At 41.4% G+C, this 13,677-nt stretch overlaps 1 protein-coding gene across 1 annotated transcript in view; it reads right to left on the minus strand.

The window, feature by feature from the left end:
- The window catches only part of XYLT1 (xylosyltransferase 1), a 316,864-nt gene that overhangs the window by 49,017 nt on the left and 254,170 nt on the right, over positions 1-13,677 (minus strand). Inside the window, exon 6 of the mRNA XM_029911280.1 lies at positions 12,938-13,018. Coding sequence (XP_029767140.1) covers positions 12,938-13,018 — 81 coding nt within the window. The remainder of the gene's footprint in view (positions 1-12,937; positions 13,019-13,677) is intronic.

Consider the following 13,677-nt stretch of genomic DNA (forward strand, 5'->3'; position numbering starts at 1 on the left):
TGACAGCACTTTGTGAACAGAAAGTTTCACTGTTCTTCCATACTCGGCAGTTACTTTCCCTTGCTTGTGTGACTCATCATAGGGAGAGAAAAACAATTTTTAAAATAGGAAAATGTGATTGCAAAGACACAAAAATGGCAGAGGGACTCACAAACAGATGTAGTACTTGAAAGCACTTTTAACTCGGTTTTTAAATAGCTCTTTTAAAGTGTTATCTGTTAACCAAAACTTCATTTTCATGTGAACAATTGCTAATGATTATTATAACACAATTTCCATGTATTATTTTATATATGAAGATATCTGATTGAAAGTCAAGGCCAATGTTTGACTGATTTTGTAATTCACACAAAGTTTATATTTTACTCTCAGTTATTTTTATTCCTATCTCTACAGCAGAAAGATGCATATTCCGACAGTTTTTGCAATATATTAAATAAAGAAGGCTCCTATTTTACATATTTTCAAAGTCTATGAACAAAGCTTTTCTGCTGACATAGGAAGTTGTCAGATATTAAAACGTGACGAGTAAGTTTTATCACAAAAAAGTCCTTGGCTCAGAGAGGTATATTTTTTTAAGCAGAGAGCCAGTTTCCTTCTCCTAAATATTTCCTGTTTCTGGCTTCTTACCTAACAGGCTTGCTGCTGAGACTTCACAGTTATTCAGATGTGCTGCACACCTACCGACCCCTCGTTACCATTATTTACTACACTATGAACAAAAATTTAAAGATGCATTGGAGAAACAATTCATCACAAGCAAAAAGCCAGTGTTGAAGCAGGAGTGCTAGGAGCTAAGATAATACCACAAAAAAGTATTTGTGAACATCTGTTTGAACAAAACCCACATATCTGCTTTGACAATATCCACTGCCCGCTATTTACTTTTGACCAACATCTGTAGGTGCCAACTAATTTTGGTGAGAAAGTGTGGCAAATATTTGTATGAACAGGTATGCGCATGAGTCTGTCCTCCAGAAGTATTTACGCAGCCATCTTGAAAAGTCTTGGTGGGAATCATCCAGTGAGGAAGCAGAAAATAATTCCTTGTTGTGACTGTAGCTGAACAATTGCAGAGCACACATAGCAAATTGCAAATACTCACGCAACTGGTACAGCGAAGAGTTTGTGAGAAATCTCTAGGCTGAAATATATCTGAATAAACCATTCATTGAATAATCTAGTACAATACGCAAATGTATTAAAATCTAAATATGTGCAGAAAGAGAGGCTACACTCACTGAATACAGTGGCTCTCTTGAAGTCAATGGCAACATTCCCATTGTCTTCAATGGGGCTGCGATTTCATCCATTGTTTCCTACAAATAGTGCAGCTCTAACTCGGATAATATGTGTTTTGAAAATTTGAAATTGCCAATAATTCATTCAATTTTAGTTTCCTCCTTGTGCCAAATGATGTCAAATAAAAGGAGGCGTTATTTCCCTGTACAGTAACTTGGGTTCTTTGAGATATTTTGTCTCTATGGGTGCTCCACACAGGACATGTGCATGCCTGTGCGCTCTCAAACGGAGACTGTAAAGCAGTGTCTGCGGGCCCATGCCTGCCCAGAGCAGCTCTCCATGCTCTCAGACAAGGGCACATAGGGAGGCATGGACCTGCCGCCACTCAGTTCCTGATCAACTGCAAAACCAGAGACTGCAGCAGATGGGTAGGAGGGAGGGAGGTGGAGCACTCATAGGGGCAAAACAACTGGAAGAACTCAAGTTACTGTACAGGTAAGTAACCTCTCCTTCTTCTTGTACAGGAGCATGAGGAGCTGCTCTGCGCACGCCCAGGCCCAGGCCCAGGCCCAGGCCCATGGACTCTGTTGTACAGTCTCCAGTCAAGAGTGCACAGGTGCGCGCACATGCTATGATGGAGCACCCATAGGAACAGATAAATCACACCTGCTTTCGTATACACAATTTTGCAATACACTCCTCAAGACCCTTTTTTGTTGTACTGAAAGCCTTTAGACTTAGCCTTTCCCCCCCACGATAAATGGAGTACAAGGTAGAGAGGGGAACAGTGACAAAAAAAAAATAGCACCTACTTAGTCTGCCAAGATTAGGCAGGGTTCCTCCTGGTATGATAGGCAATTGGGTGTGAAAAAAGTACAGAATTCAGAATTCCCTGCGGTTTCAAAAGAACATGAAAAAACTCTCAGTACAGATAAAAAAAGATGGGAAAAAGATCAAAATGTAACCCATTTTACAGTGTGTTAAAACAGCAGCATCCTGACAACAGGGGCAAAGGCAAAATGAAATTATTTCTTATCTTGCTTTAATTCCTGTGCTCTGAAGGAGATATTACAAACACAATACAATCCTAGCCATCTCAGTCCCTTGTGCTTTAATGACAATGGCACAAACATCAAACAAAATTATATGGCTGGTATAGAATTTATTCCTCCCATGAATATTCTATAGTGAGATTGGGGATATTTCATATGCAAAGTCAAACCTAAAAATAAGCAAACAAACAAAAACTATTTCTGGTAGAATCGTGATAATGCTTGGAAGTCAAATACAAACACAGGAAAAAAATCTCTTTTTTTAATTATTATTACTATTTATTATTTGTTTTCCAGTAGCTTTCTCAATGTGCTAGACCCCATCTACATAGTCCATGCCATGAATAACTTTTAGGATGAAGTCCTGGCTTCGCTGAAGTCAATTGGAGCTTTGACATTGTTTTCAGTGGGTCCAGGATTTCACCCTTAGATTTTAAGAATACTGATCATGCATACACAAAAGGAGCCTGATAACTAGGGATGTAGCAATAAATACCTGTTGCCACAATTCCTATTGGTTTGTCATGTGCAGGGAATTTTTTCCCAGAAGAATATTTCATGTATGTGGGCAATCAGTGTTTTATGCACGAGAAACATGTTGTTTGAGATCCAATTCCTGGGACATCTACGAGAGTGAAAAAAGCACCAAAGCACTTTAAAATCTGTGTATCGATTACACAGGGGCCCAAACAAACAGAGAATCTGCCAAATGGGCACTTTAACCCCTATGCAACACCCCACAGCTTACTGCAAAGGGGTGTGGAATATGGGCATACTCTGCTGACCAGAACTGTCTACCATTTCCCTTATTCCTACTAATGGACAACTGTGACTGAGTGTTGTATCCTTCAGCCTTGCAATGGTTTCACAAGGACCAGAGCGCCTTTACTCTGGCTTTGTTCATTTGCCATATATTTCACCCTTGAAGAATAAAAAATAAAGACCCAAATCTTGTCCTGATTCATACACCCTGCAATCCCACTGAAGTCATCAGGATTTACATGGATATGAATCTGGGCAGGATTTGGCTCAACTGATCCAAAAACAAAAACACATTTACTTGGCCAGTCACTTTCAGGAACCCACTTGTTGTGGTTGGAAGGATTTATGTATGGCGTTGTGCTTATTCCTCAACAGCCTCATTTCTCTTTCTGTGTGACTCATGAACAGTTATAAATAGGGATGATCTTGAACCAAACCCCCAGGTATAAACATGAGGAAGTTGAGAAGTTCAGATCTAAGCAGGGTGGTCTGGGTTTATCCCTGGTTATAAAGACTTGAGTTATGAACTATAGGTGTGATTCCCTTGCTTAGTAGTATGAGTAGTGGCAGTGAAGGCATGGCTGAGACGGCCGAGTACAGACTAGCAAATTTAAGGTGGATTCGCACTCAACATAGCTAAGATGTGCCTCCACTGCCACTACCAATGCTACCATGGCTATAATGCTATTTATACTCATGCTAGCTTGATGAGAAAGCGCAAGTAAGTGTATACAAGCAGGGGACTCATACCCCTACCTCGTAGTGTAGAAGTAGCCTTAGACAGCACAGCATACACTGCTAAAAATGTTTATGCGATGCCACAAATCCAGTACTTAAGACTTCATGGCAGAGTAAAGGAGGAAGAGAAAATGACATGGGAAGAGACACTTATCTGGTTAAAAGGAAATTCTACCAATAGCATTCCAGCACAAAATGTTCAAACGTTATTGGTCAGGCTGCAAAAAATCATGAAATTTTCCAGCCAATCCCAAGACTTAAAAAAACGAACAAATGTTGGGTTCTTTTAATTTGTCTTCTGGTTTCTGAGGCGTAAGGTGGAGTTGAGTCACACGTCAAGCTTTTCTCAGCAACCACAAGGGCTAGAAACTTCTTCTTTTAAATGAAAGCTGAAATTCTCACATAATTGCTTGACTCCAAGAACTGTGCTAACAACAAATATCATGAGAGATATGTAATTGGGTTAAAAGAACACTATTAAGTGAGATCATCTTATTACCTCTCCTTCCTGCCACGCACTCACACCACCAGGGCTGGATTTACACCTTTCGCGTCCCTAGGCACCCCGGTGGCTGGGCAGATGTGGTGGCCCCGTCTCTGAGCTCCCCCCATTGCCCGCGACAGCTGAGAACTGCAGGCTCCCCCCCCCCGTCGCCAGTGGCGGCTCAGAGCTGAGGGGTCCCCTCCCGCCCACAGTGGCTCGGAGCTGTGGGGTCCTCCCCGCTGCTCAGGCACAGTGGGGGTCACCCGCTGCTCAGACACGGTGGGGCCCTCGCCACCTGACGGTGCTTGGAGCTCCGAACCGCTGCGGGCAGCGGGGGGACCCTGCTACTTTTACTTTTAGGCACCCCTTCGCACAGCTCCATCACTACAACTGCCCAGTGCCCCATCTAGACCCTCCCATTGCCCAGTGTGCAACACACACAGACCTCCCACCAACCCCCCCACTGCCCAGTGCCCCCTACCTACTGTGCCTAATTGGAAATCTGGCCCTGCACACCACCCAATGTTATTATACTACAGCACTGATTTCTCAAAGGAAGAAATTAGAAATGGGGATTTGTATAAGAGGAAAATGATTGGGTGATAGTTCAGAAAAATAGAATCTTAGCGAAGTAAGGGAACAATACATAGTGCTTGATGCTGTCAGGGCAGAGTTAGGGAATTAAGAAACATAAAAATATTTATGGAAAATACGTGAAAGGCTCATGGATTTATGTTTTAAATTAGATACAGTTGAAAGTTTCTCCAGTGAGAAAGTTCTTTCAAAATGTCAATATGTCTCCTTGACACCTTTTTTGGGTGGGGGTGCACTGACAGATATTAATTATTTCTGCAATTAACAGACATTTAGAAAAACCTAATGTTGCTTTGCCTGCTAATTTTGATGAGACTTTAAATACAAGTTGAAAGAAAAAATAGAAGCAAAACAAAATAAAAAAGCAAAGATAGCCTCCTGAAAACATTCTACTCAAACTTGCCAAAGAGGGTAATACCAACTGTGATGTTAATTATCATTTTGACACAGCTGTTATAATTGGATTAAGTAAAGGGAAAAATCAAACAATGATAAATATGTAAGTTTAAAACAACACGAGAGAAAATGAAATCTGCTTTAATGATTAGAGATTAAATATTAATTATGTCCTGACATCCATCATAATAATGCATGGCATCCAAGTACAAAGCATTCCTCAAGTTAAACAGGTTGGCACTGATAATTAAAAGAAAAGAAAACTAACAGATTTTTGGGAGTATTTCCTAACCACCTGTTTGCCATGGTTTAAATGGTCCATGTTTACTGAGCAAACGGGTTTTGGGCAGACATTTGGTCCAATGCTACAAAAGTCAGGACACCTAAGGTTTAGCTCATTTTCATTAATTAAAGGCAAAAACTGCAAGGTAATGCACAGTTTTTGATTTTGTTTCTTCAAAGTACCAAACATATTCCCTACTTGTGAAAATAATATGATCCACATGACCCATCTCAATTAATGACATCTTTACTGCAATAAAATATCCACAGAGCTTAGAATATCCTGGAAAGTTATCAAAGGTTCACCAAGACACACCTTTAGTCCATTCCTTATAAGAGATCTGTGCGGTTATATTTGAATTTGTCCAACTGTACAGTAAAAGTCTTACTTTCTTTTTCCTGCTTCTTTTATACACTTAGAATTTGCCCAATATATTCATCTAATTCTGTTCCCACATCCCGTCCCTAAGTTCTGGCTTGGAGAAAGTCTTCTAAAGTCTCTTCCTTCTCCACCTTTTCCAAAGATTTAGCTTGCACTATTTTTGAAAGATCTTATTTTCCATTTTCTTGCAATTAAACTTTCAAAGGCAAGAAGTTCTTGGAAGTTCTCACAGCTCCTCAACATTTTAGGGTTGCAGGTCAGGGAACAGAGTCTTCCCTCGCACAAAGAAAAGAATTCTCAGAGGCATGTTTTTAAACCCTGGAAACCGCCAGAGCTTTTTTTGTACAATGGCTTCTACCAGAGCTTACATTGATGCAGCTGGACTAGTAGTAGCACTGATTCTTAAAATTCCCTTCTGTATACGTGGCCTTAGAGGAACATTCCAAGTCTTTCTTGTCTTGTGGCCTTTTCTCCACCATTCTTCACTAATGAGATGTTTTCAAAAACACAACAGCAGAGGTTAAAAGAATAAAAATCTTAAAGAGCACACAATGCAAATGTTTAGCATTCTGTCCCTAATAATAAACAAGACTGCTAGGACAAAATCAACTATTAATGAAGCATATGTAGTGCAGTGTGACTTTACCGCAGAGACAGGTCAAATAACATCAAATACGAATGTTAAGTATCTAATTGCCACTACATGGCCTTCTCTATATTAGTGTTCTCCCCCACCCTGTAACATTTCTCAGCAGTGCAGCTCCACGAGCAGTAGCCAAGTCCGGAGCATTAGATTACCGATAGGGCAGTTTTAAGCACCGTGTCATCTAGCTATGCAACACAGACAGCCCAGTCTACACTAGCTCCCATCAAGGCTGCCACTGATGGAGCACAACTGGTGGGCACGTTGATAGAAAGTTTGAAGAAAAAAGTGTTGTGTAGATAGTATTCATACGTCCACCCAATGCCAGACTATTTTTAATGTTTATCTAGGTATTTATACTGTGCTCATCATCTTGGCATCTGCACAGCAAATGATTGGAACAGGGGAAAGGGAGTGAGGACATTTGGGCGACATTCACAGCTCTCCAAATGACTCAATGTGAGACTCTGGGCAAGTCACTTCTACACTGATTTTCAGAGATGTTGAGCACCCAAAGCTCCAAAATCAGGCTATTAACCTTTCTGTGACGAAGGGCTCATCTACATGGTGATTTAGTACACAGCAAGCCAGGGTCTGAATCCATACCATCAACTCACCACGAACTAACTTGCTGTGTGGACTCTACTATAGTCATAGGCACCGACTTACCTAGTTGCCGGGGTTGCTCAATCCCATTCCACCCAAGGCCACACCCCCACTCCACCCCTTCCTCCAAACCCCCACCCCTGCCCCACCTCTTCCTGCCCCTGCTCCTCCCGCATGCCGTGGATCAGCTGTTCCCGGCGGGTGGGAGGCACTGGGAGGGAGGGGGAGGAGCTGATCGGTGGGGCCGCTGGCGGGCGGAAGGCACTAATCTGTGGAGCTGCCGGTGGTGCGGAGCACCCACTGGTTTTTTTCCATGGGTGCTCAACCCCGGAGCACCCACGGAGTCGGCGCTTATGGCTACAGTGCACTAGAAGTTCTACTAGGCTCTTTGATGTAGATTCACGCTCTGGCTTGCCACACACAAACTCACCATGCACAAGCTCATGGTTTACCTGTGGGTTAAATGGGGATAATGATATTTGCCTTCCTTGAAGGGGTGTTGCTGTACTCAGTTATTTTATACAGTGCTTTCAGGTTGCTGAGTGAAAAGATACTATGGAAACACAAAGTATTATTTGTTTATACAATTAAAAATGAAATCAGCAGCTAGTTGTTAAGTAGCGGGCACAAAAGATTTCATGTAATCTTTTTGCTTTCTCTCCACCAGTAATTCTTCTTTTCCCTTCTTCTCTGTGCACAATAAAATATTTTCTAGCAAGACTTCAAATCACATCACCTATCTGGGTTGGTGACTGATACTGTTTTTGCACTCGCAAGCCAAATTCATTCAGCACTTTACTAAAAACAATCCCAGGCTATTTTCCTGTGAGGACATCTGAGCTGATCTTACTTTATTTTTTCCCACACTTTCAGCCTATTTTGTTTTCCTTTGTACTGGGCTCTTCTGATCACCATCTTCTAAACAGAGTAAAATGAAAAAGCTATGAGAAGGCAAATTGTCAAAGACAAGCAGTTTTTATGTCACCTCTAGCACTGATTATGAAGCAATGGGGAGTATGGGTATCTGAAAGTTAGCTGTAAGGTATAAAAATTTTAAATGCACATGTTTTGCATAATAAGAAGAGTGTTACTATTTCAGTTGATATACTGTGTCCACAAATATTGGACTATGTTTCCAACTGGCAATGAATAGACCTTTCTAGTCAAGGTATTTCAGGATGATACAGTACTAAATTAACTGAAATGTGTGTGGTGTGAAATTTCAGCTAAGTAAGCCATTGAACAAATACTCTGGTACCTCAGAACTATTACGAATGTAATGGCTTCCGGCAGCTAAGTGGTTAAAAATATTTTTGCATCAGGCACAGTAAATTGCACTTTATGTACAGTACTTAGTAGTGCCGGGTATTACATGGATGCTTCATAAGAACAGTAATACAGCAGCAATTACTGGATGTTCTATTCTCCAGTATTCGGGTTAGCTGCTTAGAAATAGATAACAAAGGTAATATTGTCCATTTACCTAACACAATATACAGTATCCAGAGTATCATGTGCCATGTTGGAAAATGGCACCTACCTCACTAAACATCTGATGTAAAGATGTGGAGGATTTTGGGAACCAATCCTGAATCACAGTGTGCTAATGTTGCCAGTGAGAATAAGATTGGCTCCTACTGCTGGATGCTGAAAACCCTAAGGACATGCCTACTAAATGGCTCAAGAGGGGATGTCTATCTGTTTTCTAGAACTCAAGACTACAGATGGGGATATGTGACACAAGAGGGAGGGGAAACATCCAAAACAAAAAGAAAATTATAAAACAATACAGAAAAAAATGAATGGAACTTTTCCGAACTGTTTCCATTCTGCCTGTGAGCTCCCAATTCCCTTAAGATTTAACAACATCCAACAATCACAGCATGTTTACACTGTTCCCCAAATGACTATTGTGGCAGGGTTTCTAAAAAAATGTCTTTTCCTGACTGTCAGTGAAGATGTCACATTTGACTCTCTTTGTATTTTATAATACACCAGCCAGGTGCCGCTCCTGTCAAAAAAATCTTCTGGGTGATCCAAGTTGTAATAGCTTATAAAACTACGGAGTTATTCTTCTGCTTTTAATAGTCTAAGATGCTGAAAAGAGAAGAAAATGTAAGTGTTGCCCACTAACTGCGATGTAACAACTCTAGCCAATGTATGTAATTTCATTTCATACATCCAGTTCTCTAAGAAAATAATGCTTCTCCTGCTGAGTTAGGAGACATTTCCACCTCCATTTCTTTTCTGAAGCCACTAAAGGAAAATCAGAGTGATGTACTTTTTAATGACTTTGGCATAACTAAAAGAAAACTTCATTCTATAAAAGGAATCCTAGTTTCTATCCATATTTGGCAGTAAAACATGTACTGATTGTCTACATGGCTTGAATACAAACTACGTTGTAACTGAGAGGTATAAGCATTTCAGTTTTAAGATGTGTTTTTTAATCTCTCTCTCCCTCACTCTCCATTGTACAAACCAGACTATGGTGACTTTAAATTCAGAGTGTAGGCAGCTGTTTACAAAGCAGATGAAAAGCTTATTGTTTAGAAGCTGTTATTCACCCATGAATTCAAAAAGGTAGCCTCAGGGATTATAATTTGCTCTAATTGTGTTTTAAATACTGCACTCTTGTATTAATGATTCTTCACATTTTGATGAAAACACCTAGGACCACAGGAATTCCCACTGTAGATCAGACCAGTGGTCCGTTCAGCCCAGTATCCTGGCTCGTACAATGACCAGCACCAGTTGCTTCAGAGGAAAAAACCCTGCAGTAGTCAGTTATGGGATAAGGTCACCAAGAGAAGTTTCCTCCAACCCCCAATAGTTATGAGTTTGACTCACACCCTGAAGCTGGAAGGTTTCTAGCTCTTCTTTATTGTTTTAAATATCTACTAGTATAACTCTGCCTCTCCTTGTTATTCATGTAAGGCCTAATCCTCTTTTTGAATCCCGCTAACCTCATGGTCATATCACCCCCTATATGGGCTACAATGACAACACAAGGTACAAGGCAACAAAGAATCAGGCCCAAAGACTGTCATAATTCACATACCATAGGGGCAAATCCTTCCCACATCCATAGAGGCTTCACTGTAATGGAACTGGTGGGATTCTGGTACCCAAGGAGTGGGGCCAGAATGAGGGCTGTTTGGGGGATGCATGATCTCAGCATGCAGGGGATGGTATGGACAGAGCCAAACAGGGGCCCGTGTTTTGCAGCTGCAAAGGTCTTCCAGTCCTCCACACTAATGCCTGATGGGGCAGATTCCTCCCACTGTGCATCTGCCCAGTGCCCAGCACAATAGAGAGGGGAACTAGTTTTCATTTTCTGAGATTATGTTTTGTTTGGATGCTACATCTGAGTCTGCCTGAAGCTCCTAATGCAAATGTCCAGGTGCCAACACTACACCTGCTCTTGTAATATGTTGTTTTCAGCTGTTACATCAGAAGGCAAAAGGAACTCAAGCATTGCCTATACTTATTTCCTCCGTGCAGGTGAGATTGCGCAGTCAAAGACCTTCCATGTCTAGCGATGAACTGGAACGTTAATACGACCATGTCAGGAGTAAAAATAAAATGTGTATGGTCACATTAAGATAAAAGGCATTTACATATTTACACATTCAAAAGCAACAGCTGAACTAATAAATGGGATATTATTCTTCTGAGAGGACGAGTGGCACATTAGAACATTTTATTATTAAATTAATAACAAATTACTGCATTTAATTGATCTAAATTGTTCTAGTCCCAGCTGAGGTTGGCATCTTAAACCCAGCTTTATGCATGAATGTCATAATGCATTAGTTATTTTAGTTAGCTAGCTGCAACGTTTGGGGATAATCAGGTGCACAAGAATAGCAGAAAAGCTAAAGCGACGGAATGCATCTCCCTAACCTTTTCCATTGCTTTTCCAATTTAACTGTACTGCCAGCTAGAGCCAAGCCTGTCAATCACACTGAAGAGCTGTATTTCCAAACCCGGGAATATGCTCTGAAAGCTATTTATATTTTTGACTTGTTTTTATATAACTCCCTCTCAAATATATTTTGGTACCAAATGCAATACAAGCCCTGCATACACAACACTACGAGAATGATAACGTTGTGAAGAATTCATCTAAATAAGGACAAAAGGGAGGCTGTAAGTCTACAGCAAAAGCAGGTTGGCAGTCAAGGGATTGGTTTATATTCCTGACTCGCCCACTGGCTGGCTCTGTGACCCTGGATGTATTGCTTGCTCTCTTATTATTTATTTTCTGTACCATAACCAAAGATGTGGCAGGCACCTTACAGGACACAGAGGATGACCCGGACCTGGTGATTTAGCTTGCTAAACCTGCAATCGAATCTATAGGACTGAAGTCAATGAGTCTTCACACAGTCTCTGGAGCCTGTGCTAATGGAATTGGTTGCAAGATTGGGGTCTAAATTAACATACGACTTACAGATGGGGGTAACTATAAAAATAAGGGACTGAAGGGATTCAATAATCTGTGACATGGGAATAATAATATCCACCTTTACATTGTATTTTAAGACCTTTGAGGAAAAGGCATCACATAAATGCAAAGTTTTATTATTGTTTCTTAAAGTCCTACTCTAACATTAAGGCTTGATTTTATAAACATGAAAAAAGGGAAAAGTATATTTTTCTTTGTTAGTCTTGAGCTCCATCATCATGATAGACCCCTATTAAGGAATCCATAGATTAACAGATTTTAAGGCCAGGGCCATCTAGTCTGACCTTCTACATAACACATGTCAGAGATTTTCAGTAATTCTGGCATCAAGACCAGTAACTTGTGATTGATCCAGTATAAAACTCTATTAAAGAATCCATTATAGAACCTAATACCACAATAGAACTCTGCCATGGAATTTAACATGGTGTATGACTTCTACGCTGCTTGAAAAAATGTTGTATAGCTGTGTTGTAGAAACCTCTTTGGTGAGGGTGTTAGGTTTGTTTCCAATATGGCTATGACTAGCAGAGGATAGCGAACTTCTGCTGCATGAAGGACGTCACTGTTTGCAGCATGGTAGTGTGGGGGCTCAAAATCAGGTTTTGGAAGGGTTTTACAGACACTTCTCAGAGAAACATGTCAGCTTGGTGCTGTGACGATTCTAGACAGATATTTAGGACTAATTCTCCCTTCTCTGTTTGTCCCCAACCCCATGACATGACAGGGTATTCACGATGCCTGCTTGGAGCAGAGGAGGTGAAACTGCCAATTTTTGCTACAGTAATAAGGTGGATGAGGGTCTTTTATTGGACCAACTGCTCTTAATGTCACCCACCCTGTCTCTCTAATATCATGGGACCAACACAGATATAACAACACCGCATACAATTTTTGCTGCACACAGAAATGAGTTAGAAAACGATCATTTGCACATGTAAAACTGCTTAGACTGTTTGAGAAACAACTGAGAACAAAAGAAAACCTCTTGTGCTCAGCTCCCCACCGTAAGTACACCACCTGATGCAGCAACCCGCCTCTACCTAGGAGTGTGGAGTAAGCAGCATTCTATTCTACGCCTTTCTCTACACCAATGCTCTTCTGTAGATAACATGCAGGAGCAGCCATTCAAGAGAGAGACACAACTATTCCCAAGACACAGTATCAGTTTTCATGGAGCCAGTCTCCTGAACTCAGGACTCCTTCATCCACACATACTGGGAGTAACCATGCTGTCTAACTTTTATTGTCATGCCCAACACAAACTTAAGAGAAGTCATGTTACCTTGCATTGTCCCTCCCATGCGACTTCAAGAAGTTCATATTGCGATACCTGGACAGGAATGCTACTAGCTGATCATTTGTCCTGTGAAAGAAACAAGAAAAAATTTGCAAATCAGGTAGAGAAATCTGTCTTCTATAGTTATTTATGTTTATTATTTCTTATTTTGAGACCCTTTGGACTCTTCAAGGCATAGTTTTAAGATACTATTACTGTAACACTATTTTTAATGCAGACTTTTCCTCTACAAAGGCCAATGTTGCTGAAAGCGTTTTGTTGCTGAACTTTACAAACCGGTTCTACTAGAAAGGCTAGAAAGAAAGGCATGCTTATTATCTCTCAGTGATTTCTATTTCAAATGTGCTCAGTATATGAGCCAAATATCCTGGGTGTGGATGGCTCAGTGGGGGGTCCGAGTGGGGGCGGGGTATCTGGATGCACAGGGGCTTGTTGAGGGGTTCCGGGTGCAGGAAGAATGAGACTCTGTGGGGGGATCCAGGTGAAGGTGGTTGGAGCTCAGCAGGGATGGTCTGAGTGTGGGGGTATGGGCTTGGCAAGGGGGTCTTGGTGCAGCGGGGGTGACCGGGTGCTGTGGGAGTGGGGTTTGGTAGGGTGGGTGTCCGGGTGCAGCTGGTTGGGACTCAGTGGGGTGGGGGTCCAGGTGCAGGGGGCTCAGCAGGGAGTGGGGCTCAGCAGAGGAGTTGTGGGTGTGGGGTGGTCCAGATCCATGGAGGTTGGACAGC

The sequence above is a fragment of the Terrapene carolina genome, unplaced genomic scaffold (genome assembly GCF_002925995.2).
Source record: "Terrapene carolina triunguis isolate 2854851 unplaced genomic scaffold, T_m_triunguis-2.0 Scaffold93, whole genome shotgun sequence".
Taxonomy (NCBI): Eukaryota; Metazoa; Chordata; order Testudines; family Emydidae; genus Terrapene; species Terrapene triunguis.